Source organism: Branchiostoma floridae, chromosome 9 (assembly GCF_000003815.2).
Source record: "Branchiostoma floridae strain S238N-H82 chromosome 9, Bfl_VNyyK, whole genome shotgun sequence".
Classification (NCBI taxonomy): Eukaryota; Metazoa; Chordata; class Leptocardii; order Amphioxiformes; family Branchiostomatidae; genus Branchiostoma; species Branchiostoma floridae.
In genome coordinates this window covers 9269-34898 of record NC_049987.1, presented here as the reverse complement: position 1 = coordinate 34898, position 25630 = coordinate 9269, and the positions used below count along the sequence as shown (strand labels likewise).

Below are 25630 nucleotides of genomic sequence, written 5' to 3'. Positions count from 1 at the left end.
TGCAGCTAACTCATCTGGCATGGTATCTATATTTGTCCAATTTGTACTAGTTTTCCCTCGACCTGTAGAGCCTGGTAGAGACTAAGAGCTTCATACGCACCTCAAACGGACTTGAATATATACGCATGTATACCAAAGTCACGGGCTCCGCACTATGCGCCCAGTGCGGAACTCGTGGAGAAAATTACGTCCGCACTCTGGGCCAAAATTGCAAGTGCGGAAGAAAGTTACGTTCCTTCTGTGCGTAAAGCGGAAATTTTCCTTGGCTATGGCGTTCTACGCCTAGGCGCGCCTGACTTATTGTAGCGCGACGGGAGGTATGCGGTAATCTCAAAAACCAGCGGGTCTTGGGTCGTCATATTCGGTCAGAGGATGGGCGAACGTGTTAGCCAACGAATGCGCTAAAAATTTTGCATGTCGTCCCGGAATTTTCTTAAATGGGCAACTTTTAAACTTTCTTGGCGAATTCTTCAGTGAAAAAAAGGGCCGGAGCTGGACCGTGCGGGCCGCAGCTGGGACGTGCGGGCCGGAGCTGGAGCTTAACGGGAGTGTAGGAGAGAACCCGATCGCAATTCGCAGAATCGCAGATTCTCCAAGGAGAGATCGGCCATTCTCCTGGATCGTGATCTCTACTGTGACATATATTTAAACTATTGCTTCCGATTCTCCTTAGACTTACGACGCACTGCGCTTATACCGCGCATCGCAAGGAATCGTACGCACTTTGTGACCAGGCCTTTACAAGTTACCTAAATTGTCAAACAGCTAAAAAGAAATGGACGTCTGTACTCAACTGCATCAGTATTTAATCCCAAACACATCCTGATACAACATTGCTGTCTTCATGGCTTCGTGCATGTGTTTCTGCCAACAACAAAAATATTATTGAGCTAGTTTAACTGTAATATCCAACACAAAACTTTCCAACTGAACACCACCAGTCTTTGTCAAGGAATGAACAAAAAAATACTCGATGGTTCATTCAAATGTAAAAAAAAAACCTATGTTGAACACAAACTTAATTTCACTAGAATATTGATATCTCACAACACGACCATTAGCAAAAATTAAATCTAATAATAAGTTCAGTTATAAGATGGAATGATGTATGGTATAGAGGGTTAATTCAATAGATTAAGGCTATGCCCAGTCTACTTATTGTTGGAAATGTGCTCTGTGGAGCTTTTCAGCAGCCAAGGAACATGTACCACTTGAATCATATGAAAGGGGAACTACAACTTCATGTAATCAAGGTTTGAACCATGCTCAATTACAGTATCATCCAATATTTTGACATCTATTCAACCTTGTTACAAGACCAATTCCAAATCACCAAGAGGGTGTTCAAACAATATTTGTAATAAATTTGAACTAAATTTGATTTCAAGTAAAATAATATTTCAGTCGCAATAGCTCTAGATTGTTCTAGCAATCAAAAGTGGAAGTTTGAAAACGTTTGAATTCATTTCTATACGTTGGAAACATTGTGAAAGTTTCCAAAATACAAATATCTCTTTTTTAGAACAATTTTCAAACACATAGGTGACAGCTATGTGATTTTTTCACAATTGGCAACATCTTACAAATAGTAGATTTGGGTTGTTGGCCCCATAAGCAAAGGTTTTAAGCTGGCTCCAATGTTAGAATAAAAGGCAACAAACACCCAAATGGTAATGTGGAATTGACTCTACCAGACAGCCATGACAGATTTAGTAAGTGAACTGGCCTACAGCAGATAAATAATTAAGAACCAACCACTCAGTGGTACTAGTACACATCAATCTAGTGCACAAAATATGGTGCCATTCAATAGAACTTAAAATATCATTCTGAGCTAGTTTCTGAAATTCCATTTGCCACAACCTCAAATAACACCAACAATCTCATTCTTCACAATCACAAGTATAATGTACACGTAAGGTAAAGCAGTCATCTTATAATGTGGTGAAGTATAATCATGCACCTATTAAATAAAGCAGTATTTGTGTGTGTGTGTGGGGGGGGTCCTTTGTAGATCCCATGCTTGGGACTAGCAAGATGAGCTCTGGAGGCACGAGCTTTCTAGACGGACATGCTACCAATGTAAATGCAATGTGGATTCACTATGACACATGTATTTGTACTGAAGTAGAAAAGACAGAAGGACATGTGTATACATATACAACAATTCAGTTGCGGTAAGTCTGGGAAGAATGGAATAAGAAAGCACTGGCTGGACAGAAGATTCTCGTTACATTTCTGCAACTTGTTTGTATCATTCTTACTACGTTGTTAGTTATCTACCCCACTTTCAATTGGACTTTCAAATGTATAAGGCTATACTTCAGATGAGGTTAATTGATAGACAAAGGCAGCTAGATACAGCTGGTGAGTCCATTCTAAGGAAAGTGATCAGGTCTTCTTGAAACACTATGTGGATCCAAACTCCTCCATCCACTTAACATACTTGGTCAGATCATCTTTGGAGACAGACTTGGACACTTTCTTCAAGGCTTCTTCAAAGTCCTTCATGCAGGTTGGGAGTTCCAGCTCCTCTTTGGGGAGGTTCTTGATCTGGTCTGGAGTGAGACCCTCAATCCGGCGCCGCATGGCCATCATGGAGGCATCTCTGTAGAGAAACACATCAACACATCTTACCAATAAGAAAAACTGCCAATAAGAAACACTAACCTGCATATGCAGGTGATATTTCGAGCCCTGAATGGGCTACATGTATCACACTACCTAATGAGCTCATTGGATCTAGATGAACTGTGAAAGAGAACTGTAAAAAAAAACTGCCCTAAGATTGCCAATGTTTTGAAAGCCATAATGTTAGCTGTCATTTTGCAATGCACACAATATCTACATGGTTGTACTGGGCAAAACCTGTTGATGTAAAAAAGTATAAACATTATGTAGGTTTGAGGTCTTTTTGTTGCACAACAGCAAAGCTGTACTAGTAATTAAGGAAATAACGCGTTCTGGGGTGACATGTGGTTCGACTGATCCGCTTTTCTAGAAAAAATGCTGTGACCTCTGACCTGCAGACATTGGTTATGTCAGCACCAGAGTATCCATCCATTTTCTCGGCAATAGAGGCCAGGACAACATCTTCGTCAATCGGCACTTCCTTCAGGTTGATCTTGAGCAGTTCCTCCCTAGATGATGCTGGGGAAAAAGGTAGATAAACTTACATTTAGAACCTATGGTGAAGACATTGAAAACAATCACTTCAGAACAAATTTAATTTAAAACGTTAAGTTTTTTCCCCCATTGCAAAGCTGATTTCTGTATATCTGTATAGAGCTTATGATTATTCATGTGATGTCATCACATTTTCCCAGAACTATCGTAGAGTGGAATTTGTTATCACCAAGCACAGTAGGGGCATCTTCTCTGGATAGCTTTAACCCTCTCAGCACGAAAAGCCATTTTCGTGGCTTTCCCGTAGACCGCGAGAAGCCACGTACGGGGCTTCGTACATCACGTTTTGGATTTTGAACTCCCTGCCCACCATCATGACGAATCCCACAACTAGAACGCTGGTAATTGTAAGAGAACCGATCAATCAGAAAACATACAGCATTTTGACTTCATTCAAACCTTATTTGAACGTAATCCAGACGCTAGATAATCATGAGTGCTTCAGGGGCCTCATCGGCCGATAATGAAGATTTAGTGGAGGCTCCCACCAGCGGGGAAAGTGACGAACAACAAGGTAAACAACGGGGTTTTTTTGTTGAATATTAGCTGTTGTCTCTTCATGCCAGGTTTGCGGTTTCGTACTGCTAATATCTAGCTGCATTTTACAGGTTTGCGATAGCAAAACCTGTTCTGTTTTACAGGCTTGCGATAGCAGACCTTTTTTTTTCAAATTTTTTTTTTCAAACTTTTTTTTTTTAGATATTGTCAGAGCTTGTAGTTATACTTATGTGAACATATAAATGAAAGTGGTTGGAAGTTGTACTATTTTTTAAATAATATTACTACAATTTTTCCTCAACAAAACAACAATTTCACATGATAATACAACAATACAATTGTTCAACAACAAAACATGTGATTATTATAAACTATATTTTGGTTTTCTCCCCAGCATCCAGCAGTGACAACATCGATGAAGATGATGAGCAGTGTGAAGATGTTTGATGCCCATCACATAATACCAGCATTGCTCTTGTATTATAATGTATTTCTGTGTAGTTTCAGGATAAGTAAAGTATGTTTTTGCCCCTGAATGGACTTTTTATTTTGTGAGACATGTTTTTGTTTTGTTTTGCATATTGTGTTTTTGTTTATTGTTATTACTATTACTACTATCAGATTGATGGTATGATGTTTATTTTGCTTTTATTGGAAAGGCCAGTCTGTGAGCTTTCCAGAAATATATAGTTTTCCTAGTCTACTCCTTACATAGCAGCTGTAATAATAATTAACAAAAAGTACTAATTGACACCTGTATAGACTGAAATTATATGTCGTATATGGTATACAGGAAAAAATTTTATGACGTGCTGAGAGGGTTAAAGAACGCTTGCAGATAGATGTGCTAAAGTTAGGTGTGACAGGTTGTTTGGTGTAATATAACCAGCTGCTGCCGCGCCGCGTGCCTGCGAAGCTGGTGTGTTACGCCGAAAGGCGGTTATACCGGCTATATAGATACAGATACAGATCACCCCTGCCCACCATGCGTGCCCATCTTGGGCTCCACCCTGTAGCAAAGTTTCTCAGTGTCCAAAGGTCTCTAAATCTTTGACTATACAAAAAGCCTCCAACCTCAAGTCCTATTTTCACAACAAAAAATCAGATGAAAAATGACCCATCTTTGACCAGTGAGGGAAAGCTTGATCCACACTACAAACACAGAAACAATGACAGCAGAGTCTAATTTTAAAGTTCAACCACAAACCCCGCTGGTTGGAACAGGGAGTTAGGGAGGCTATATACATGTATGAGAGAATACTCTCACCTCTCAAATAAACGTACCGGTACGTTTATTTTTTTCCGCCTCAAAATCCACTCGGTACGTCCTTGTTTTAGACGGTACGTTTATTTTTTTTTCAAATTGGGGCTTTCTTTACTAACCAGGGACCCAAAAAATATTGAAAGTTTGGTATTTTCTGCCCATATTTCCGCCGTATTTTTGCTTAAAATTCACTATTTTTCGGACGAGGTGGCGCGGATTTCCCTGCCGCTAGCGGTATGACCCAAACATCCTAACTAGGGATGCGTACAGGTACACCGGATCGGTGCTGGATTTGCAAAAACTTTTCGGTTCAGGTCCAAAAATAAGTGATTCAGTACTGCACTCACATATATCCTTTTTGTTTTAGACCATATTTAACCTTCCAAAAATCTTGAAATTTGCGCTGAACAAAGACGAAAACATCGCCAAACATCAAGGTCCATAGGCCGAGCTCAAACACATGCTACACACACTCAGATCCGTAAATTCTTGATCAAAACACAGAAATTAACCACCAACCAAACAAACTAAAAAGTTACCAATACTTTTCCACTATTTTTCACCCGTAGTCAACTTGTTTTAATGTTCCAGCAACGAAAAAATCCTTCCAAAATAAAGCACAGCGTTCAATCGGCTCGAAAACATCCACCATGTCGGATTCATCAACTCACGCCGAATCTCGCGGTAATGCGTGAGAGAATGAATATTTTCTGCAGTACCGTTATTTTTCAATAGGGGGTAGTGTCTATGACCTTCTTGGTTTCTGCAACATTGAAAATAGCACAAGTGGTGAATAAAATAAGGTATTCTACTAAGTTGGAATATTTCTTCAAAATGTTATTTTGTAACAATGATTATAAAAGTTCTTTTTTTCATTTCTTCAATTTTTATTTTCATTCATTTTTTACTTTTATTTTAATCTTTGTTGATGTTGTGACACTCAGATAACGAAAATATGTGCAATAACATAGGAATTATTCTGTTCATTATTGTTTTGAGATGAATAAATAAATAAATAAATACAATTAACTGATATGGAACTCAGGCATAGATGTGCCTACCTGCTTATGACTGAAGTAGCATGGACACAGTTTACATGTCAATTTGGTATTTTTCCGGGGGGTACTTTTAATTTTTATTCCAGGGGGTTTGTCCGGGGGGTACTTTTATTCCAGGGGGTACTTCTATTTGAGAGGTGAGTCAGAGAGTATACAATTCCACCCTCAATAGGAAAGGAGGCCTACGTATGGAACTTTCCGGCAACTGGGATTTGGCGCTTACAAACCATCCTCTCCCTCCATGTACACTATATCACACCCAGTAATTTTTAGTGAGGACAAATCATATCGCTACTGACAGAATTAGCTACTGCATCCCCGCATAGCAGGCGATTCGCACCCTTGCCTCTCATGTAAATGTGGTGATACGCACAAATCACTGTGATACACACGAACTTTATGCGATTTGCACAAACCTTGTGTGAAATCAGCCACGGTCACGCTAATGACGGAAGAATACGATGTGACGGCAAGACATGGAGAAAAAGAGTATCTCATATGTTTTTGATGACGTCTTTGTGATGATATATGTCAATTCAATACTTTGAAATAAAATATAACGGGTAAAAACACTCAGAAACACGCCTTTTCCTCACGTAGCAGTGGCGGCCGGTTTGCATCAGGTTCGTGCAAATTACATAAGGTTTGTACGTTTTCGTATAGTGATTCCTGTGATTTTCATAAGACTTGTGCATTTTCGCATAGTGATTCGTGTGTATCACATAAGATTCGTACGAATCTCATAAGATTCGTGCAAATGCTTAGGCACCCCTGGAAATGGGGCCGAAATCACAGTGTTGCTCAAATGTGGTGGCAAGAAAACTGCTGTATACATAAAAAGTTTGCTCCAGTCACTACATTTTTGGATCTGAAACTGAAGACTGAGCTATCTCACTGTCAGGCAGGGGGATGTAGATCCGTTTCTCCAGTCTGCGCCGCAGGGCCTCATCCAGGTCCCAGGGGAAGTTGGTGGCTGCCAGCACCATCACCATCTTTCCTTCATCTCCTTCATTAGCAGATACACCTGCAAAAAATCAACCCATCGAAATGTAGGTTATAAGGAGGTATTCGATGTTTCCATCCGCAGATTTAGGGGGGACGCACCCGGGGCAAGTCCATCAGTGTTGATTCGTTGGTCATTTTTGCACAGAAATGGCTCTAAAATGCACCAAAGAGCCTCTACATTTTAAAAACGACGACATAACCCCCCCCCTCTCGTACTCGCCTCCCGCGCAGCTACGCTGCACATTCATGGCCTTCTGCCACGACCGGAACAACAGGAGCATTTGCAAAATCCTGGATCCGCCCCTGGTTTCAACCCATAGGGAAAACATATTGTTTTTGCTGGTGTATTCTTCAGAATATTACTTATTAGCTATACAGCCAATATGAAGAGTATCAGCTGTACAGCAAATATGAACAAGGTACAGGTTTGCTGAAACCAGCTATCATGGCAATGTTTCCCTGTGGTCAATGAATAGTGCTCCATGTAAGATTTTGGTGATAGAACTGGAAATATTCCGGGAAATGAAATCTTCATGTTACTGACATTTGCATCATTATTTCCATCTTAACATGAACAAACAGTGCAAAAACAACCTCACCCAGGTGCCACAAAACCATCAGCATGATACCCACATACATTCACACATGTAGAGGTTGTAGGTTCATCTTAATAGGTACGCTTTGGTTATTGTATTTGTATTCAGCAGTCCAATTCATTACGTGGACTATATGATCATTGCATACCGTCCATCTGAATCAGCAGCTCGGACTTGACCCTGCGACTGGCCTCGTGTTCCGAGTCACTGCCACGCCGACTGCAGATGGAGTCAATCTCATCAACAAAAATGGTACTAGGAGCGTAGAAACGAGCCTGGAATGGGACAGACAAAAAATCTTAAAGGGCACGTCTAGAAACAATTTCATATTGAGCAAAAAGCTTGCATCTAGACCAAAATGGTACTGATAATTATTCACGCATTATGTAAAAAAAAACATTACAGAGAAGGACGCGGCATGGGATAAGTCACATTTCAGCTACGTTCAACTCTTACATTTTTCCCAAGTAGGTCTTAGATCATATCAGTTGAAAGCATCGTCTTCTCCATTCACCAGCCCCTCTTCAAGTCTGTCTAGTCTGCCCAATCTGTACATTGCTAGTGTTGGTGTTTGTTAGTGTTGTCCTTCCATATTTCCATGGGCCTAACTAGAAGTTGTTTGACCTCTCATTTTGCCTATCAAAGGGCAGACCATTTTCATTTTTGTACGTTATTTTGCACATCCAAGACAAGTGCATAATCCAAGTAATTTTATGCTCATTTTTGGGTTAACTGTTCTATGCTAATACCAGGGCACATCTGTTAAGCTTATCATCTTGATATGTGATCATGTAAATTGATGCAGCTTGAATCCAAGTTGCATCAACTCGCACATAACAGTATGGTTTGGTAGAAATATACCAGAATTGCTTGATTGTTGGTTGTTATTAAACCATTGTTTGTTACTGTAACGTAAGTTGAAAATGCTTGTGTATTTACCGTTAGTATAAATACACCCAAAAATCAATTTCTCCCATTACAATAGTTCATGGGAAGATTTGCACTTTTGGAGGTTTGAACGCAACGCTGTAGCACTGCTGCAGGCAGGTATCTTTAGGAACATCCAGCACTTTTTAGTTTACACAATAATCATGTCATATTTAAGCAATGATTTTACATGAAATTCTGTAGTGAGGCAGAGCCAAGCCCACCAAAACATCCACATATGGGGCGCAGAGTTGTGTTTTGCTATGTTGTTGGCTTCATCAGGCCATTTCTTAGTAATCTTCTTCAATTTCAGTAACTTCTGTACTTCTGGAAGAAAACAACAAAATTTATGGACTGTATGTTTGTAGCTTCACCAGATGTGAATTCATCTGTAGGAAGGTTTCAACAAGTGCAGTGATTCTCGCTCTCAGTAACTGAGGCGGTCAGCTCTTTAAAATGTACACACGGGGAGGGGGGGTGCCACCGTGATTGTGCTTTATGCTGGCAAAGTTTTGATGGTTTGGATTCAGGGGGTTTGGATTTCCTGGGGCATACCCCTGGACCCACTTACCTCTGGCACTACAGGGCCTCCAGCCTGGGAATTCTGAGAAACCTTGTAATTATTAGCACTAGTACTAAGACAGACCATGCCCAAATGCTGTGGGTGGTTCCCATGCCATGGCCTGCTACATTGTACACAGATAATGGTATTTGGCAGGGTCCTTCTCTATAATGCCTTGTACACGCAATTTTTGCTGTTTAGTAGTAGTATTAGTAACGGGGGCCGCCCTAAGATGCTCCCTGCCCTAAGATGCCACGGATTTTCTGCTGATCTTATTATGCATAAGTACGCCGTGTTTGTTGCCACTGACTAAGATTATTAGAAAGGTAAATAAACCAAGTCTAAACAAATGACTGTTTTTTTCCATTAAAAAAAAAATATACATATTCACTTCGCTTTTTATTAAGACAGAATTTTTACAATAATGTTGAAGCGCCGAATCACTGTGTTCACCTGTACTAGGTATTGGTGGCTCGTGTCCCTAAATATACAACCTGTACAAAACAGCCACACAACTGTCATACACATAAGAAATAAAGCTTCACAGAACACTACAAATATTACACTCGTTCTCATTGAAATGTCAAAAATGGCATTTTTTTCGTCAAGAAATAAATTGGCTTTATTTTCAGTGAAAACTATGTGGTTGTTTAGGAAAATTCCTCTTTTAACCATAGCCAAAAAATGTCAACTTATTATTTTCGGTCCCATTAGTAATGCATTACAGGGCAGGAAACAAAAGTTACCGGTAACGTTTGTTACAACAGTAGACTTTGCCCTGTTTTCTTCTAAAGGACTCACCTTATTGACTACATCATTTAGGTATAAGTGCATGTCGCTAGGAACATCCAAAAAGTGGGCAACTTTTTTACACCAGGTCAAATAGAGAGCTCAGACAGCATCAAACAATCGAACATTTTTGTACAACATTTTGTTAAGCAAGGTGGGATACAAATGACAGTCAACAACCCTTTCTTGTTTCTTTAGAAAGCCAAAAAGCTGTACAACATCGCAAAAACCGTCATTTCAAATCTTAAACGTGGATAATATAACTGTGGCAACCATTGCACTCATGGTGGTAACGTTTGTTACCGAATCTGGCGACAGGCATAAACCACCTCACACAGCCTCCAAGATCAGTGACAGTAGCGATCTGACGTGATCGGGCAAAGGGCGTGGTCAGCTGGTTTCACCTACCCAACAATCATTCTGGGAACTGTATTGTTACATTTTACATTTTTATTGTTACATTTTTGGCTACTATTTGAATTCTTCGTTTCAGCTCAGACAGCCATTTTCTAGGGGGTGAAATCCCACCCGTGGCTATAATAATCTTCTAAGCCATCAACCAATACGAATGTTGTGGTGCATCTTTTGTAAAACATTACAGGGGTTGTGGAAAAATGAAGGAACCAGTGATGGAGCTAGTGATGGAGCGCCGTGAGTTCGAGCGCATAAAAAAGCGTAACATCTTAGGGCGGCCCCTGTTACATCAGAAAGGATTTGGCCATACCATTTCAAACAGGAGTCGCACCAGTTTCTCAGACTCTCCACGGTACTTAGAGCTTAACGTGGAGGAGGTCACGTTGAAAAATGTTGTACCACACTCAGTAGCAACAGCCTTGGCAAGCATGGTCTTCCCAGTACCTGGTGGCCCCACCATTAACACTCCCTGTGGAATAAAACAAACATCTCAATATGTATTACTCACAATATCATATCTTAATATGTATTACCCACAATATCATATCTGCAGTCTTGCTATTTAGAGCCACTTTAGACAACAGTTATTCAGTCAAGCTGTTGTAACTCTCCAGTGACGGCATTTTTAGTCTGTCCAAAGATGATCAAAACAGTTGCACAATGTTTTTTTCTCAAACAATCCTGCAATCACTTCAGACAAAGTCATGCGACCTTTCAGCAGGAAAACTTTTGTAGGTTCCTTGATCTATATTACCCATGAATGGCGCCCACAAATGCCGGGTTCAATTCCAGATTTTCCCGTCATGCAAAAAATAGCATTTTAAAAATGAATTAAGGCTGATTTAGCCAAAATTACCCTGGAAAAAGAGAAGAAACGTCATGAATTTTGAATTTGTCCGATTCAAAATGTGTTTAAGACTGGTAACCTACCATCATTCCACCTATCAAAACAGTCCATCCATGCGTTCTCTTGCTGACAAATATCATGTAGCGCATTTCTAAACTTACCTATTAAATTATGCAAATTTCCTCCTGATTAACAAGCCTAAAATTATGTAAATCACTACATAAGTTATCTGAACACCAACAGTCATTATGGCCCCTACTAGAATAATTCCTTGTCAAAATCTGACAAAGAATTGGCCACTACTGCCCAAGGAAAACAACTAGGGGGGCAAAACTCCTTTATCCTTTCTTACCTACCAATGCAAATGATCAGATCATGATCAGAGCAAGTCCAGGAGAAAAAAAATCAAAACCGGAAGTTCCACTACAGTATCATAACACCCCACCAGAGTGCCCTACCAAACTGTAATTTATACCATTTCCTTGTTATTTTAATACATACCAAATATCAAAACAATTCATTTATGCGTTCTCAACTCTAGTACTCTACACTATAGTTATCTTGCTGACAAACATCGTTCTGACATACAGACAGGGAATTCAAATCCTCCGTGAACGAATGAATCCAGTCAAAGCTTCTCTAGTTCATACTGATTTTGCGGGGCAGTCGTGCGGAAGACGTCTTACCTTCCATGGCCTTCTGATCCCTTTGAAGAAGTCTGGCATCCACATGGGCAGCACCACAGCCTCCTCTAACAGCCTCTTAGCCTCTGGATTCCCTGCAATGTCATCCCTGATACACAACAACAAAATCTGTCAATTCTAACATTCTTACTCAAAGAAGAGGATCTTTTTCAGCAAAAAAATTAAACATTCACTGTAAATTCTAACACACTTGCTCTCAGTCAATGCAAACTGAAAAACATAAATATGCACTGTGTAAGGCCATGTTGATTTGATTATATGGATGACATCCTCCGGGAACTCCAGAACTGATGCGAGCGAGCGAATAAAAAAAAAAGGTTGGCCCAAAAAAAAGGTGCATTCAGTATGAAATCAAAGTGGCCAGGAAGGTTGAACATAGGACTAAACACACATAGTACGGTATACCAAAAGTTAGGTGTAGGGACCAGTACATCATACGGGTGCAAAACATTTTTTTCTTCTTGAACCAATAAAAAAAAAACGGACCTGAAAAAAAAACAGAGGAACAGGTTTCGCCAATTACAAAATGGACACACTATGTCGGCAGCCATTTGGGGTCTAACCGGGGGGCCAACAAGAGCGAAGTCAAGTAGAGTTCATAGTCTATTGCACCAAGTTTCTACAGTCAAAGGTACAGAGACAGTTAGCCTTTATTACATGGAGATGGGATTTTAAAATGCAGTGGGAGTCCAATAACCCACCAAACAGATTCCTTTGTAGCAAAATTGACCAATTACCATTGTTTTGAGTATTGACAGTTCTCAAGTTTCCACAGACAATCAGGTCCAGGTTCATGTCCGGACCTGGAAATGATCCTCTGGACCTGAATTTTCTGTACTGGTATCTCCCCCAACCAACAATAGATTTTTTTCTTTCTGTTCTTTCACATCTTATTCTTTGACTTAAGATTCATTTTGGCATTATATGGCATTAGTTATCTGTTTTCTGATACTTTTTTTTCAATCTACAGAATATTTGTGCTCATTTTACAGCTGCTTTGCACAATTTATTGTGTGGTTAAAAACTTTTTTTTTTTTTTGGAAATGGCCGAAAATTGGTGCGAGCGCGGATGTCATCCATATAATCAAATCAACGTGGCCTAACTAAAATTGAAAAGGTGCTACAAGTTGTTACCAAAGTTGGGGTGTGTACTTTGTTTGAGGCTATACTTATAGCATGGATAAATGGGGAAAAGAGCCTAAACTAGAATTCCACCACTCCATACCTTGGCCAAATGATTTTAACCAATTTAAAAAAAAGATTTTTTACAACTGGTGTATTACATGTACTTATGTTTGTCATTAATTATCCAAATAAGGTCCTCATTTGCATAAATAATATACACGATCATCTCACCCAAATAACAGTTGTACACAATTTATGGTAAGAAAGAAGGCAATCGTTGCATTTCTCATAATTGATGCAAATGAGGTCAAGGCATTCACACGTTTTGGCGCTTGCAGGTGGAAGAAAATAACAAGGGTGAAGTACAGCAGAGTTTATAGTCATTTCTACCAAGTTTTACAGTCAACTGTACAGGTGCAGTTAGCATTGTTGGATTTTAAAACACCAGTGTGAGTCTAATACTCCACCAGACAGATTTCTTTGTTGTGAAATGGACCATTGGTATGAGTCATACTGCATCAGGTCCAGGTTCAGGTCTGGACCTGGACCTAATCCTCTGGACCTGAACCGGACCTGGACCTGAATTTTCTGTACCAGTACCCACCCCTACTCCAGACCTATAGTATAATGGAACAAAGTGGAGTTACGCAATTTCTTCATTAATTATGTAGATTAGATTTTGATTTGCACAATAGGGTCACCAGATGGATGACTGAATTGACTTTGCAGAATTAACATTTAAAATAGTTTGAAGGTTCTGAGGCCCTCCCCCTTGCAAATTTTGTTTCCATAGTCCTCATCCCACTCAGAAATTTTTTTCCTCCAAGGTGCTCCCCTTCTGACAACCTGCCCTAACACCTGCTAAATGTCATAAAATACTTGACTTGTCAACATTTTGCCATCCTTACCAGTGAACATTGGGGTTTCTCTGCACAATGTCCCTCTCCAGGGCCTCCACCAGGTCCTTGTCATAACCTGCCGGGTCAAACTTCTTCTCTTCATCCGGAGACTTGCGATCTCCCTGTATTAAACAGCAAACAAAAGCAAACAAGTTGTTGTTTTAAATCGGGGTGCATACTTTCCCGATAAAATGAGAAAAGGAAATGAAATCAGCCAGGCACATGTAGCTTGAAACAGCACCCAAACATTGCGTTTTGGCTGGGACAACCGGCTGTCTTCATATATAGCAAACAGCTCATATTACGGTAGCACATGGCCTGTAATGACCATGTCATTTTTAAGCCCCTAAAAAAAAATTATGGATGATAACAGGCCAGAGAGTCAACCCTGTGTGGAAGGGTGCATGGACTCATGTCATGTGACACTAAACGTGACCACATAACTAATGTACAACAGATCTTTCAGGAAGGGAGTTTTGCTTGGATAAAGGTACAGGTGCATGTTATGTAGAAGTACACAGTCCTATTTGCAATTTTTCCTGTAAAGAAATTGGGGATGGAAATCTTGAGACTAAATGTATCTAACTTCTAAGATAAGAAGCAATGTACTCAAGCCTACATGACTTGTTGACAGTTCAGAATTCTTTTCATGACAACACAAAATAAGATGAAACTCTTGAGCATTGCAAAATCAAGAACATCATGATATCATAAATCCCAACAAAATCTCACATATCTTAATAATAAGTATCTTCAAATTGCAAAATTGCAGATATTAAAATAAATGGAGAAAAACTCATTTCAAGCTCTAGTGTTGGTGAGACCTACTTTTTCATCCTTGCCCTTTCCTCTTCCCTTAGGATCCTGTCGTCCAGGCGGCCCCCGTGCCCTGGGGTCACCCCTACGGTCTCCACCACCCCCTGCTGACGGCCCCGCTCGCCGGTCCCTACGATCGACCGCACCGCGACCTGGAGCGTTGGATGGTCCGATACGAGCGGGAGCCTGACGTGGTTCGACCCGGACAGGTCCGCGGCGATTATAGTTGGGAGAAGGTCTGAAAGAAGGCGTTGTTTCATTTTCAGTTGTTCTAATTTATTTAGACAACTTCTTTTACAAATACTTGTAAATGACAAAGTACACTTGAATGGTTTAATGGACAGAACAATCACCCCTCAGCAAATTTAACCCATGTTTAAGTAGGCTGTTGCAGCCAGCACCATAATGAATCTTGGTACCAGGCCATTCAAACCCAATATGGTACAATCAAATTTCACCATCTTTTCTCTCTAGTTATCATACAAAATTTGGGGAACGGGTTTTCTGCGCGTTAAAAATCTGCGCGCGCGTTAAAAATCTGCGCATTGAAAAATTAAGTTGTGCATTGAGAAATTCTTAGGCAGAAAAATGTGACCCCATTATATGATTTTTCCATTTGTTACCTGAACATTTCATCTGAAATGCCCCTAATTTTAGGTCCTTTGGGAATAGGTTAATTTGCATGTCCAGAAAATTTTGACAAATCCCTTGAATTTGACACAAATACATGGAAAAATTACTGTACTAATGTGAGGCTTTGTATTATAAAATATAACTGATTGAGGCTTTTCTCCATTCCACAAGCTTCATTTCATCTTTTCTCAAGCAGATTGTTTCACATGCAAATGTCAACCTTGCTTGCGCGAATGCACGTTAAAACTTATATCAAAAATCACTTTAAAACTCCTGGAATATTTACAGAAAGGGATATTGTACTCTAGAATGCAACAATATGACACTAAATTTCATTTTGTGTTATATTCTATTCTTCAAGCTTTTAAGTTTAAAACTGCAGAAAAGTTTACAAATCCCCAGGGAATCAGCTAATTTGCATATCTTAACGCGCAGGTTTTTAACGCACACAAAACCCCAACCCCAAAATTTGTGTCTGCACACACACTCAAACATGATGTGGCTGATATCAAAAGGGATAGGCTAACTACTGGTATTTCAGATAGACAGTGGTCTGTGGCGAAAAAGTTGAGCTGGTTTGAGGTATATTTCTGATCTGTCTAGGCTAGGTAATAACCTAAAATAACCAAACATTAACAATGATCTGCCAAACGTTTTAGTTTTCATTTGGAGAATTTTAAAAAGTACTAGAATGGAGAAAAATGACCATAGTTTGGGAGAAGTAAGGACACCTACTTGTGTTCCACAGGAGTGGGCGGTGGCCAGACATCAGGGTCCCGTGTGGGTTCCTCGTGAACACGACTGCGGGCACCCTGGTTATCTGTCTTGAAGCTGTTGAGCGTACTGCTGATGTCCTTCACGTGTTCATACTCTGTAGCTATCTCCTGACGCACCTGACAAGTGGAGAACAGATAAAAACAACATATTCGACCTCGATGTGTTCTTTGTGGACTATACAGTCAAACCTGCCAGCACTGTCACGGTGTCACCTCTTCACGCCGGTCATCTGGCCATAACGGTCAGTTTTCCTCTGTCCCAAAAATTTTTCCCATAGATGCAAGCATTGATTCAGAGACTTTGATTTGCAAGACTTCAGCATGCGAAACACCAGGTTGCAAAGTTGTGCAGCTCAATCACATTTGCTTGGCGCAACATTTCCAAACTCAGGCAGCGCACTGCGCTACTGTACCTAGATTTTGAGTCTGACAGTGACAAAATTTGATTTTGCAGCAAATTTACTCTGGCGCAAAGGAAATGATTTAGGCTGAGGCAGCTCACACACATGCTGTCACACACAAGTGACAGAAATCAGATTTCTGTCACTTGTATCAACTCTCAACCAAACTGATTCCTTACAATACATTGTTTCATAGGTTAATAGTACATACAAGATACTGTTATAAAGTGTAAATGCATTCGCGGGGATTTAATTTCGTGGTAGCGGGAAAAAGGACTTTTCGCTGTGGTTTTAATTTCGCGGTAACACCATGCACTGTAGTCTTTTACTGCCATGGAAAAATGTTCACGGTGGTTTTAAGTTCGCGGTGATGCAGCCACCACGAAAAACGCGAACATTAATCCACCGCAAAAGTTTCTGCATTTAAAGTAACTTTATTGGAGATTGCAGTGCTGCCACTGAATTAAAACCAATTTACACTCATATAAATTAGAACGTTTCAAATTGGCAGAAAATATAAGTAGTATAACCTAAACATTTAAAACAATGAGACAGACATTAGCTAAAAGTAATATGTATATTGTAAACGTATTTCCAAAATCAAACAAACAAAAAGTAAAACAAACTGACCATGCTGATTAATGAGGCATGTCAGATATGGAATATAGGACTTTAAGTTAAGTTTTTTCTCCTGGCTAAAATGGCATTTTAACCTTCCAATCTTTTCTTAATGATTTAAGAAAGAATGGAGTCATAACAAATATTGATAGCTGGGCATAAAAGAATTCTAAATCTGATTTTTTGGGCCATATGGATAACGTCATCAGGTTTAATTGCTGCTAATATTATTTTTTCTTAAACTTAAAACCACGACGAACAATTTTCCTTTATAGTTTTAGACTACAGTCTATGGCGCTACCGCGAACTTAAAACCACCGCGAAAACTCCATTTTCCCGCTAACGCGAAATTAAACCCCCGCGAAATTAAATGCATTTACAGTAGAACACCTTACCTGTTGCCACTTGTGCTTGCGTGCAGGTTCCTTGATGGCAACCAGTAGTTTCTGAATCTGCTGCAGTACACCTTGGTAATACACCAATGACGTGTCGTAGTTCCCCAGCAGTGCATACTCACGACCCATCTTACAGTTGTCACAGATCTCTGCAAAACTAGTCCCCATGATATCAGCACTGGAATGAGAGGAAAAAATTACTCTTCATTTAGATACAACCATCGGTAGTTCAGATAATTGTCCTGAGTGACTAGCTGTGAAGACTCTTAGAAGGCATACTCTGTTTCATACTCATAGCTTTCACTTGGTGTCCAGTGCTGAGAAAGGATCGAGTGACTTTTGTATACTACTGGTATAGTCTCCAAGCAGAGGTTGAGTCGCGTAGATGAAGTAGTAGTCGGAAGAATAATTTACACCGCTGCTCCTCTTACAGGAGCGCCGGTGTAATTTTTCCGACTACTACTAAATCTACGCGACTCAACCTCTGCTTGGAGAGTATGTATACTCACCCTCACCTCACCTATCCCTTGACCTTCTAGTGGGTTGTTGGGGCAGGTGACAATTTGTATACATGTACTGGAAATTAAATGCAGAAACTTTCATGCTTGCTTTACGTTTCCAGTTTTCGTGATGGCCACTTCATCGTGCACTCAAAACCACCACTAACATAATTTTCCTTCTGTCTTTTACGTGATCCATCTCGGAAGATGCAGAAATTGACTTTGCATTTTGAAGCATCCTTTAGCAAACAGAATAACACTGACTACTATTTTAACAGGTAACGGAAACAACTTTTTTTTTCTTACCTAACGTTATGTCTGATACTCTCCAAGCAGTCTTAGAGTATTACGTAGGAAGAGCGCCCGTGTAATTTTTCCGACTACTACTATATCTGCGCGATTCAACCTCTGCTTGTAGAGTAAATTATGCTCTGAGGCATATGGGAACCCCCTCCCCCATCCAAATAGAAATGCAAGCAAAGGCTATAAAATGAAGTGTGCCTGCAACACCATCGTACCTTGTTTCACTGCTTGAAAGGAAAAAATCCACAGATGTCGAAGATAGTTAACGTTACCGTTAATTTTTTTTCGGTGAACGTTTAGTAAACGTTACGGATTGCAAGGCAACAACAGACTGGCAAAATTTTTGACAGCATTTGGAAGCTGCTGATTGGTCCTTTTGAATCAATTACCCGTCGTCCAAAGCGCAAATCCCGCTCGTTCTCGCGAGGTTATTGTCGGCTTAAGGTCTCAAAACACAGTTTTTCGCCTATGGAGACCCCAAGTGAGGTGGTGTACGTCACCTCCGTTCTCAAGGCAGATCACATATAAAACGGTATAGGAAAGCCGCGATGCGTTATATCAGCCTAAAAAATGGTTCCCCAGAACTGTATGTCTTTACCTCAGGACTATGCCCTGGTATCAAGTTCAAAGGGTCCGACGATAGTGCATGAGATATTTACTAATAGGACCCCGTTATCATTTTTGGCAAAAAAATTCACTTCAAAATGATTCATTAGCCAATTTGGCAAAGAGTCTACGTCAATTTTTAACGCCCGCCGCCTTCAACGTTTCACCGAATATGGTAAATGAATGAGCGGACGTTGCCTCTGCCGTGTTGCAGTGGAAACAGGTTTGCGTTGTCGTTAATTGAATCAAAACCATGAGACGCGAGACATTTAACATGAGCAATGGCATGGTTGGTGAACTCGGGTATCAGCCAATGAGGAAGGGTCTTTCAAATTACCCCGCTTGCTCTAATCAATATTTATGAACACTCATCGCAAACGAAGACGTCATTCTCAGTTGTATTGCCATCAGTGCGTGTGCAAACTGTGGCAAAAGTTCAATGCCACCACAATTGCAAGAAGCGGTAGGAACATTTTTAGACCAGGTTTTACCCTATCAAGTGCAGCATTCACCACAAAACTTGTTATCGAAAGTTTGACAGGTCTGTCCACAATGACAATTACAATGAAGTTTATTGCATACTAGTATTCATTGGGGCTTAATGCAGTCAGTTTGATACAACAGGTATTAAACGAAAAGGTATACATATACTATAGTTTACATGCATCTTCTCTTTTCCTAAAACATTTGAAGACGAACTTACAGAGATTTTCCAGTATATCATGGTCACATGATGACATAAGATATTTGAACAGAATTTCCTTCGTTAGGTGTGCATATTTCTGATTTACATGTGTAGCATTAACAAATGTATTGCGCAGATCATTGTACAGTGAACACTCTAGGACAAATTTGTGTATTTCGTTTTCTACATGCACGTGGTTCTCAGCGCAAAATATACATAGTCTATCATTAGGAGTTCGGTTGTATCTACCAGCTTCAATTTCCAGAGGGTGATCGCTGATCCTTAGTTTAGTCATGGCTCGGCGATAGCTAAAATTTGTTATATCCAGGTATTTTTCTAGATCTCTTTCATACAGATGCTCAAATTTTCTGTAGGTTCTTAGCTTATTTCCTTGGTTTTCCTTCGTGCCAGGAGAGTTAAGATCTGAGTAAAAGTTTTGAAGAAAGGTGTCTTTCAGTCTTTGTTTTACTTCGGACTGAGCGAATGAAGAAGTGTTATGATCACTGTTTGGCAAAAGGTAGGCAAAACCTGACTCCTCCAGGATTTTACTAACCATAATAGCCAGCATGGAATTTTAAGTTTGTGTAAGTCCTGTTGAACAAGGAAAGCTTTAAAATAAATCGTGTGAATGCACTTTGAAAGCCACTTTAAAGGTGTCATTGCCACTCTACAGGTGATCCAAGCGTTATGTGGAAAATAATCAACATATTTACAGGAAAAACAAAGAGTAACTGTCAGGTTCAGAAAGTGCGACGACTGGCGATAGCTGTACATCTGAACCTACAGAAATGGCAGAGGACTTCAGCGAAAATACTTCTCGTCATGTGCAACAGACCTCGTACGCCACATCACAAGGGCAGAAGGCGACCCTCTTCGACACGTACCGGAGTCAGCATCAACTTTCCGTCTACAGCCAGTTGATGAAACAAAGGTGCTAGACGAACTTCTCAAACTGAGGACTAGAATATCCACAGGAATAGACAAGATCCCAGCAAAGCTTCTCAAGGACTCTGCTGCAGTTATCGTCAAGCCATTGACGCATATTTACAAACTGTCAATTCAACGAGCGAAATCCCAAAAGACTGGAAATGGCAAGAGTCTCCCCCGTTTACAAGTCCGGAAGCAGAGAAATCGTGTCCAACTACCATCCGATGCCCATCTTAAATGTTGTGTCCAAAGTCATGGAGAAAATAGTGCAGTCAGGTCTTGCACTTCATCAAAACCAACAGTAGTTGCCAGCTTACGCCTTACCAAAGTGGTTTCAGAAAACACCACAGCACCGGTAGTCTGTGTAACGCAAACTCCGCTATCCCAAGGAGGTTGAAAGAGCTATCCGGAGCTTGTAGACTCCTCCCCGCGATCGGCGAGGCAGTATGACGGGCCTGAGAAGCGCGGTTAAATCAGGCTACAGCACCGGTACCGCCGTCCTGAAGGTAGTGGAGGACATCAAGTCTGCAATCAACATCCGCAAGGTCACTGTTGCCTTCTTAGATCTACGAAAAGCGTTCGATACTGTTTACCATCAGATATTATTGGGAAAGCTACAGAAGATGGGAATGGACAGTGGGACAATAACCTGGTTTATATCATATCTCACAGACCGCTACCATTGTGTGGACATACAAAACGAACGCTCTACGCTGGACGTTTCCCAGGACATGAAAAGGGCAGCAAACTGGTTTGCAGAAAACTCAGGGATCATGTACCAACAAAAATCTTGTTAAAGGATGCAGGTATGCAACCACTGGCAAACCGTATAGAAGTTAACACTCTGTTAACTTATTTCAAGTCAATGCACAAAACGGTACCTCCTTACCTATCACAAATGTTCTGGTGGATGCCGCCGCCTGTCCTGAAAGTGAGAACGCGTTCTGCGCTGCATTGAAGCTCTTCAGAAGCTAGGACGGCCACCTGTCATCTACTATACATACCCCGGAGTCATGTGCAGTCGTTCAAAGGCAGCATATAACACTATGGACCGACACTTTGGAATGAACTTACCACTGAACAGAGGCGATGCAGTACGGTAAAGGAATTCCAACGTGGACTACTGTCTGCAGGCACAATCGAACAAGGACTGATTTTAATACTAGCGAATCTTACCCATAGATAGAAAGTTATCATTGTTGTTACTTTGTGACTGGAGGGTAACCTCCATCGACAAAGTATTGTGAACGTTTTTTTTCGGTGAGCGTTCGCACCTATATCTCTATGTTCCGTTTACGCAGTCGTATGTGGTTTGGCACGTCGCCTGTACACCGGTGTGAAATGATGCACGTTCCTTTCTTTTGGTCGTAGCTGTTATTATAATCGATGTAATATTTTCAGAAATCCCCCCTATCTTTTCGGTATTGTGGAACAGGTAATGTTGTTTCGGCGTTTGGTAACCAGCTTATCTCCAAGCAGATACGGTGAATTATGTGAACAGATGTCGTATTATGTGTGATGTAACGACAACAGCTGATGTCGTTTACCAACTGTTTTGGGCACCCCTTTCAAATTTAGTATGATGTTCTGTATTTACAGTTAATAGAGTTTTTCATCAATCAGTGACTGTTATTAAAGGTAATCAAAAGTACCTCCAAATTTTCTTGAATCTCTTCAACGATGTTTTCTATGTTTGGAACTGTCAATATTATCAGCTTATTAATATTGTCATGTCACAGTCATGTACATTTTTCCTGTCTCATGCCCTTCGTTATTTGTCAATATCACGGTATATTATATATTGGGATAGATCCAGTTGTATCGGATATTTACGTGACTTGTCGTGTAATAGTCAAATAAAGTCTTAACGTTTCTTTTGCATGTCGTCCGCTCGAATTATTTCCCAAATCGCCGCTATATTCTCTGTAATTTGGATCATTTGGGTTTCGTTTCGTTTTGTTTTTTTGTTCATCGTATTCGATGTATGGGACTGTCAATACCGTCGGTTATAACTGACGTGGCGGAAGTTACAGAATGTGATTGAACAGATGTTCGTTGAATTATGTGTGGTGTAACGATAACAGCTGACATCGTGAACCAACCGTTTCTGGTATTCCTGACAAATTTTGTTCTACTTTGAATATCATAATTATCACAATTAAATCTATGGTAAAATTACGGCAACATATAATGCCGCGGGCCAATGGTTGTTGGTTTATCAGAGGAATGTAACAGTATGGTTGTTGATAAATAATAAACACAATGTCACACACCATTGAAAATAACACAACTGAAAGACCATAATTACATCACAAAGTGTGTTACCTACGGTTACTTGTTCTATTTTGTAATCATGCTATGTTTGTCTGGTTGACTTGGTTGTGTGGTTTGATGTACCCAGGGTCTTCTGAAAAACAGGGCTTTTGTCCTGAGAGTGCATACCTGGCTAAATAAAAAAATGAAATGAAATGAAGCTGCTACACGCCACTAACATGAAACTGTTGTTGTTTCAGAAATCTGACTTTTGCTGCCAAACACGTAAATTTGCAAGTCGAATTTTGATAGACCCTTCACATGTTTGTGTACAATTTAGGCCGGAAACCATTGACTGTACGCAACATTTTGCATCTATAAGAAATCTTCTTGCAATCTTGTACGGTAAATTGTGTGAGCGTCTGTACATATACAACAAAAATGTATTTGGGTTACACCGGATAAGTTTCATAAATTTGTTTCCGACACAATACTCAGTTTTCTGATAGCATACCGTCGACCATTTTTTGTTTTGCAGTACGTAGAAACTTATCTATATAAGATAGGTACAGGAACATTCCTTGCCTTGTGTAAATAAGCAGGAAAACTTCAAATCATAACCAAGCCATTTTCTGCTGTAGGTACGTTATACCGAAGTTTAGTGTCAATTACATCTTTAGAAAAAAATACGACACAGTTTCCGTTTTTGTAATAAATATGTTCTTTCTTGAAGAACAATAGTTCCTTCTTGTCAGTCACCTTGAGGTCCTTAACTATAGGAATCCTCATAGGCCGAAAACTGTGTTCTGCTACCTTGTGTGCGTGTTGTAATAAAAAAATAACAACAAATATGTGGTTTAGCCGGCTTTACAAATCAAGAATTTAGCTCGGCCGAGTTGTCAGCGAGCTCTAAATTACGAGGAGGCATGAACCTGATGCCTACGAACAAATGGCAGAGTTTCCTCGTCGGCATCAGGTTCATACCTCCTCGTAATTTAGAGCTCGCTGACAACTCGGCCGAGCTAAATTCTTGATTTGTAAGGTGCACTATGAAGTATCCATTCTCGAATCGGATGATTTCTTTTCAAATTCAATTTTGGAACAGTCCAGTTTTGCATAAGGATTGAGGTGGAGTGAAATGAATTAAATTGCTGAATTTGCTCATAAGCAAAGACCGGCCTTTCTAATTTCATATTCTTCCTGGCTGGACATAGCTGTTCAGCGTTGTTATTATTTGACTTTTTCTATGCAAGCAACAAGTGTATTACAGATAGACTACTCTACAGAAATCAAAATTGAAATTAGCCCAGCTCCAGGACCGTGTGCAGTTTGGGAGCCTGTTGCAGACTCAGCCCGATAGTTTACATGTATATAGTCGAATTCATTTGGGTGATTTTATGGTGCAAGCATGGTCTTCTATTGTGGTGATCTGCTTATAAGTTATTGGTCACATGACCCAGTTTTCTCTTCCGCATTGCATGAAAAATACAAGAAAACAGATTTTATGTTAGACGCAGGGGCATTATAGCCTAGGTACCATCCGGGTAGTAGTTCGCTCCTATGTTCGCTTCTGCTACCCGTCTGTCTGGAGACCTGCACATTTAAACCGTCTGGTGCTAACGTCAGATAATGAGCGAATATGGTTCTAGCGTTCGTTCGACGACAACAGCCCTCCTGCAAGCGGACGGAGGGCGTTTCGGGTGTTGGAACACCTGTTCAAACGAGCGCTTAAACCCGTTCCTTAACTCACTCAATCAGCGTCCAAAATTTGGATGCCGATTCCAGACGTGAACGTAGTCACGGATCCCAGACTGAACAGCAGAGAAGCGACTTCATATAGTGTATGATAAATGTCAGACTGACGAGAAGCGACTGTATATAGTGTATAATTAACGCCGGAGCGAACTACTTTCCGGATGGTAACCCAGGCTAGGGACATTATGGATTTAATTATTCCCACAGCCGAAAGGAAGAAGGGTATGCTAATTACGTAACGTTAATATAATCCGCCATGCTTCAAACACGTGGACACCATCCTCAACTTGACTTCAGCCTGAGTCGGACCAACTCCTTCAGGCCTTGCTTTAAATTTGCACGTTACGTAATTTCAAATCGCTTTTTTCAGTGTGCCCAAGTTGGACCCTAAGTTCTGGGTTTTTAAGTGGCTCGAGCTGCGGTGGGCGTGGTGTTTTGGTGGCAAATGTCTGTTGACATCAAGTGTAAATCTGGGCCCCCTAGCTGTTCCCTGCATGGTCTCTTGTGGTTTTCGTTTAACGGACAGAAATCTTAAAATCTCTGGATTGATTGTGATTATGGAGGTAAAGACTTTCTAAGCCTTTATGCTTTAGCGCGCATTAGCAGGTTGTTGCAGATTTGATGTGTGTTTTGAGAAAAATGTTTAACACCCCCTTATGATGGAATGATGTGATTTTAAGGGTAGGTCATTGACATGGACTGTTTTGATGTTGTCTTGTTGGTATTATTATATTTAGGTCAGTTCATGTTTCGTGGTCAGCTGTATACCATGTGTCAGTAGTCATAAGTTGTCTCTGATGGTAGGTGGCAGCATGTTTGCTTCTTACATGTTACCTGTCTGCTTGATACGTATCATGGGCACCAGAAGCAGGCTTGAATGTTTGTCTACACAAGTGGGTAAAATATGTGACCTTGTAATTGGGAGGATGGTATTAGTGATGTATCTTGGCATGTGCTATTTTTCCCTGGTGGGATGGATAATTTCTATTTGTTACAGAGATAGACAGCAAGGGAAAGGTTAGAGAGGAAATAGTAGCTTTGTACAAGAAGGGTAATGTGTTTCTGAAGATATCTAAGCTCTTTGATAT

At 40.4% G+C, this 25630-nt stretch overlaps 1 protein-coding gene across 3 annotated transcripts; it reads right to left on the bottom strand.

Moving 5' to 3' along the window:
• Positions 1–788: 788 nt before the first annotated feature.
• On the bottom strand, positions 789–18714 carry LOC118422700 (katanin p60 ATPase-containing subunit A1-like). Of its 3 annotated transcripts, XM_035830406.1 has the most exons (12): positions 18532–18714; positions 17514–17691; positions 16059–16216; positions 14869–14928; positions 14703–14826; positions 13884–13996; positions 11833–11938; positions 10610–10768; positions 7756–7882; positions 6902–7030; positions 3024–3150; positions 789–2608 (listed from the first exon to the last, which is right to left on the bottom strand). In XM_035830406.1, the coding sequence occupies exons 2-12, from the start codon at positions 17679–17681 to the stop codon at positions 2410–2412; spliced, it is 1470 nt and encodes a 489-aa protein (XP_035686299.1). In that variant the 5' UTR covers positions 17682–17691; positions 18532–18714; the 3' UTR covers positions 789–2409. The 3 variants fall into 3 exon arrangements, with proteins under 3 accessions (XP_035686299.1, XP_035686297.1, XP_035686298.1); XM_035830404.1 differs by having other exon boundaries at positions 14703–14928; XM_035830405.1 differs by lacking the exon at positions 18532–18714 and adding an exon at positions 18320–18337 and having other exon boundaries at positions 14703–14928.
• Positions 18715–25630: the final 6916 nt, after the last annotated feature.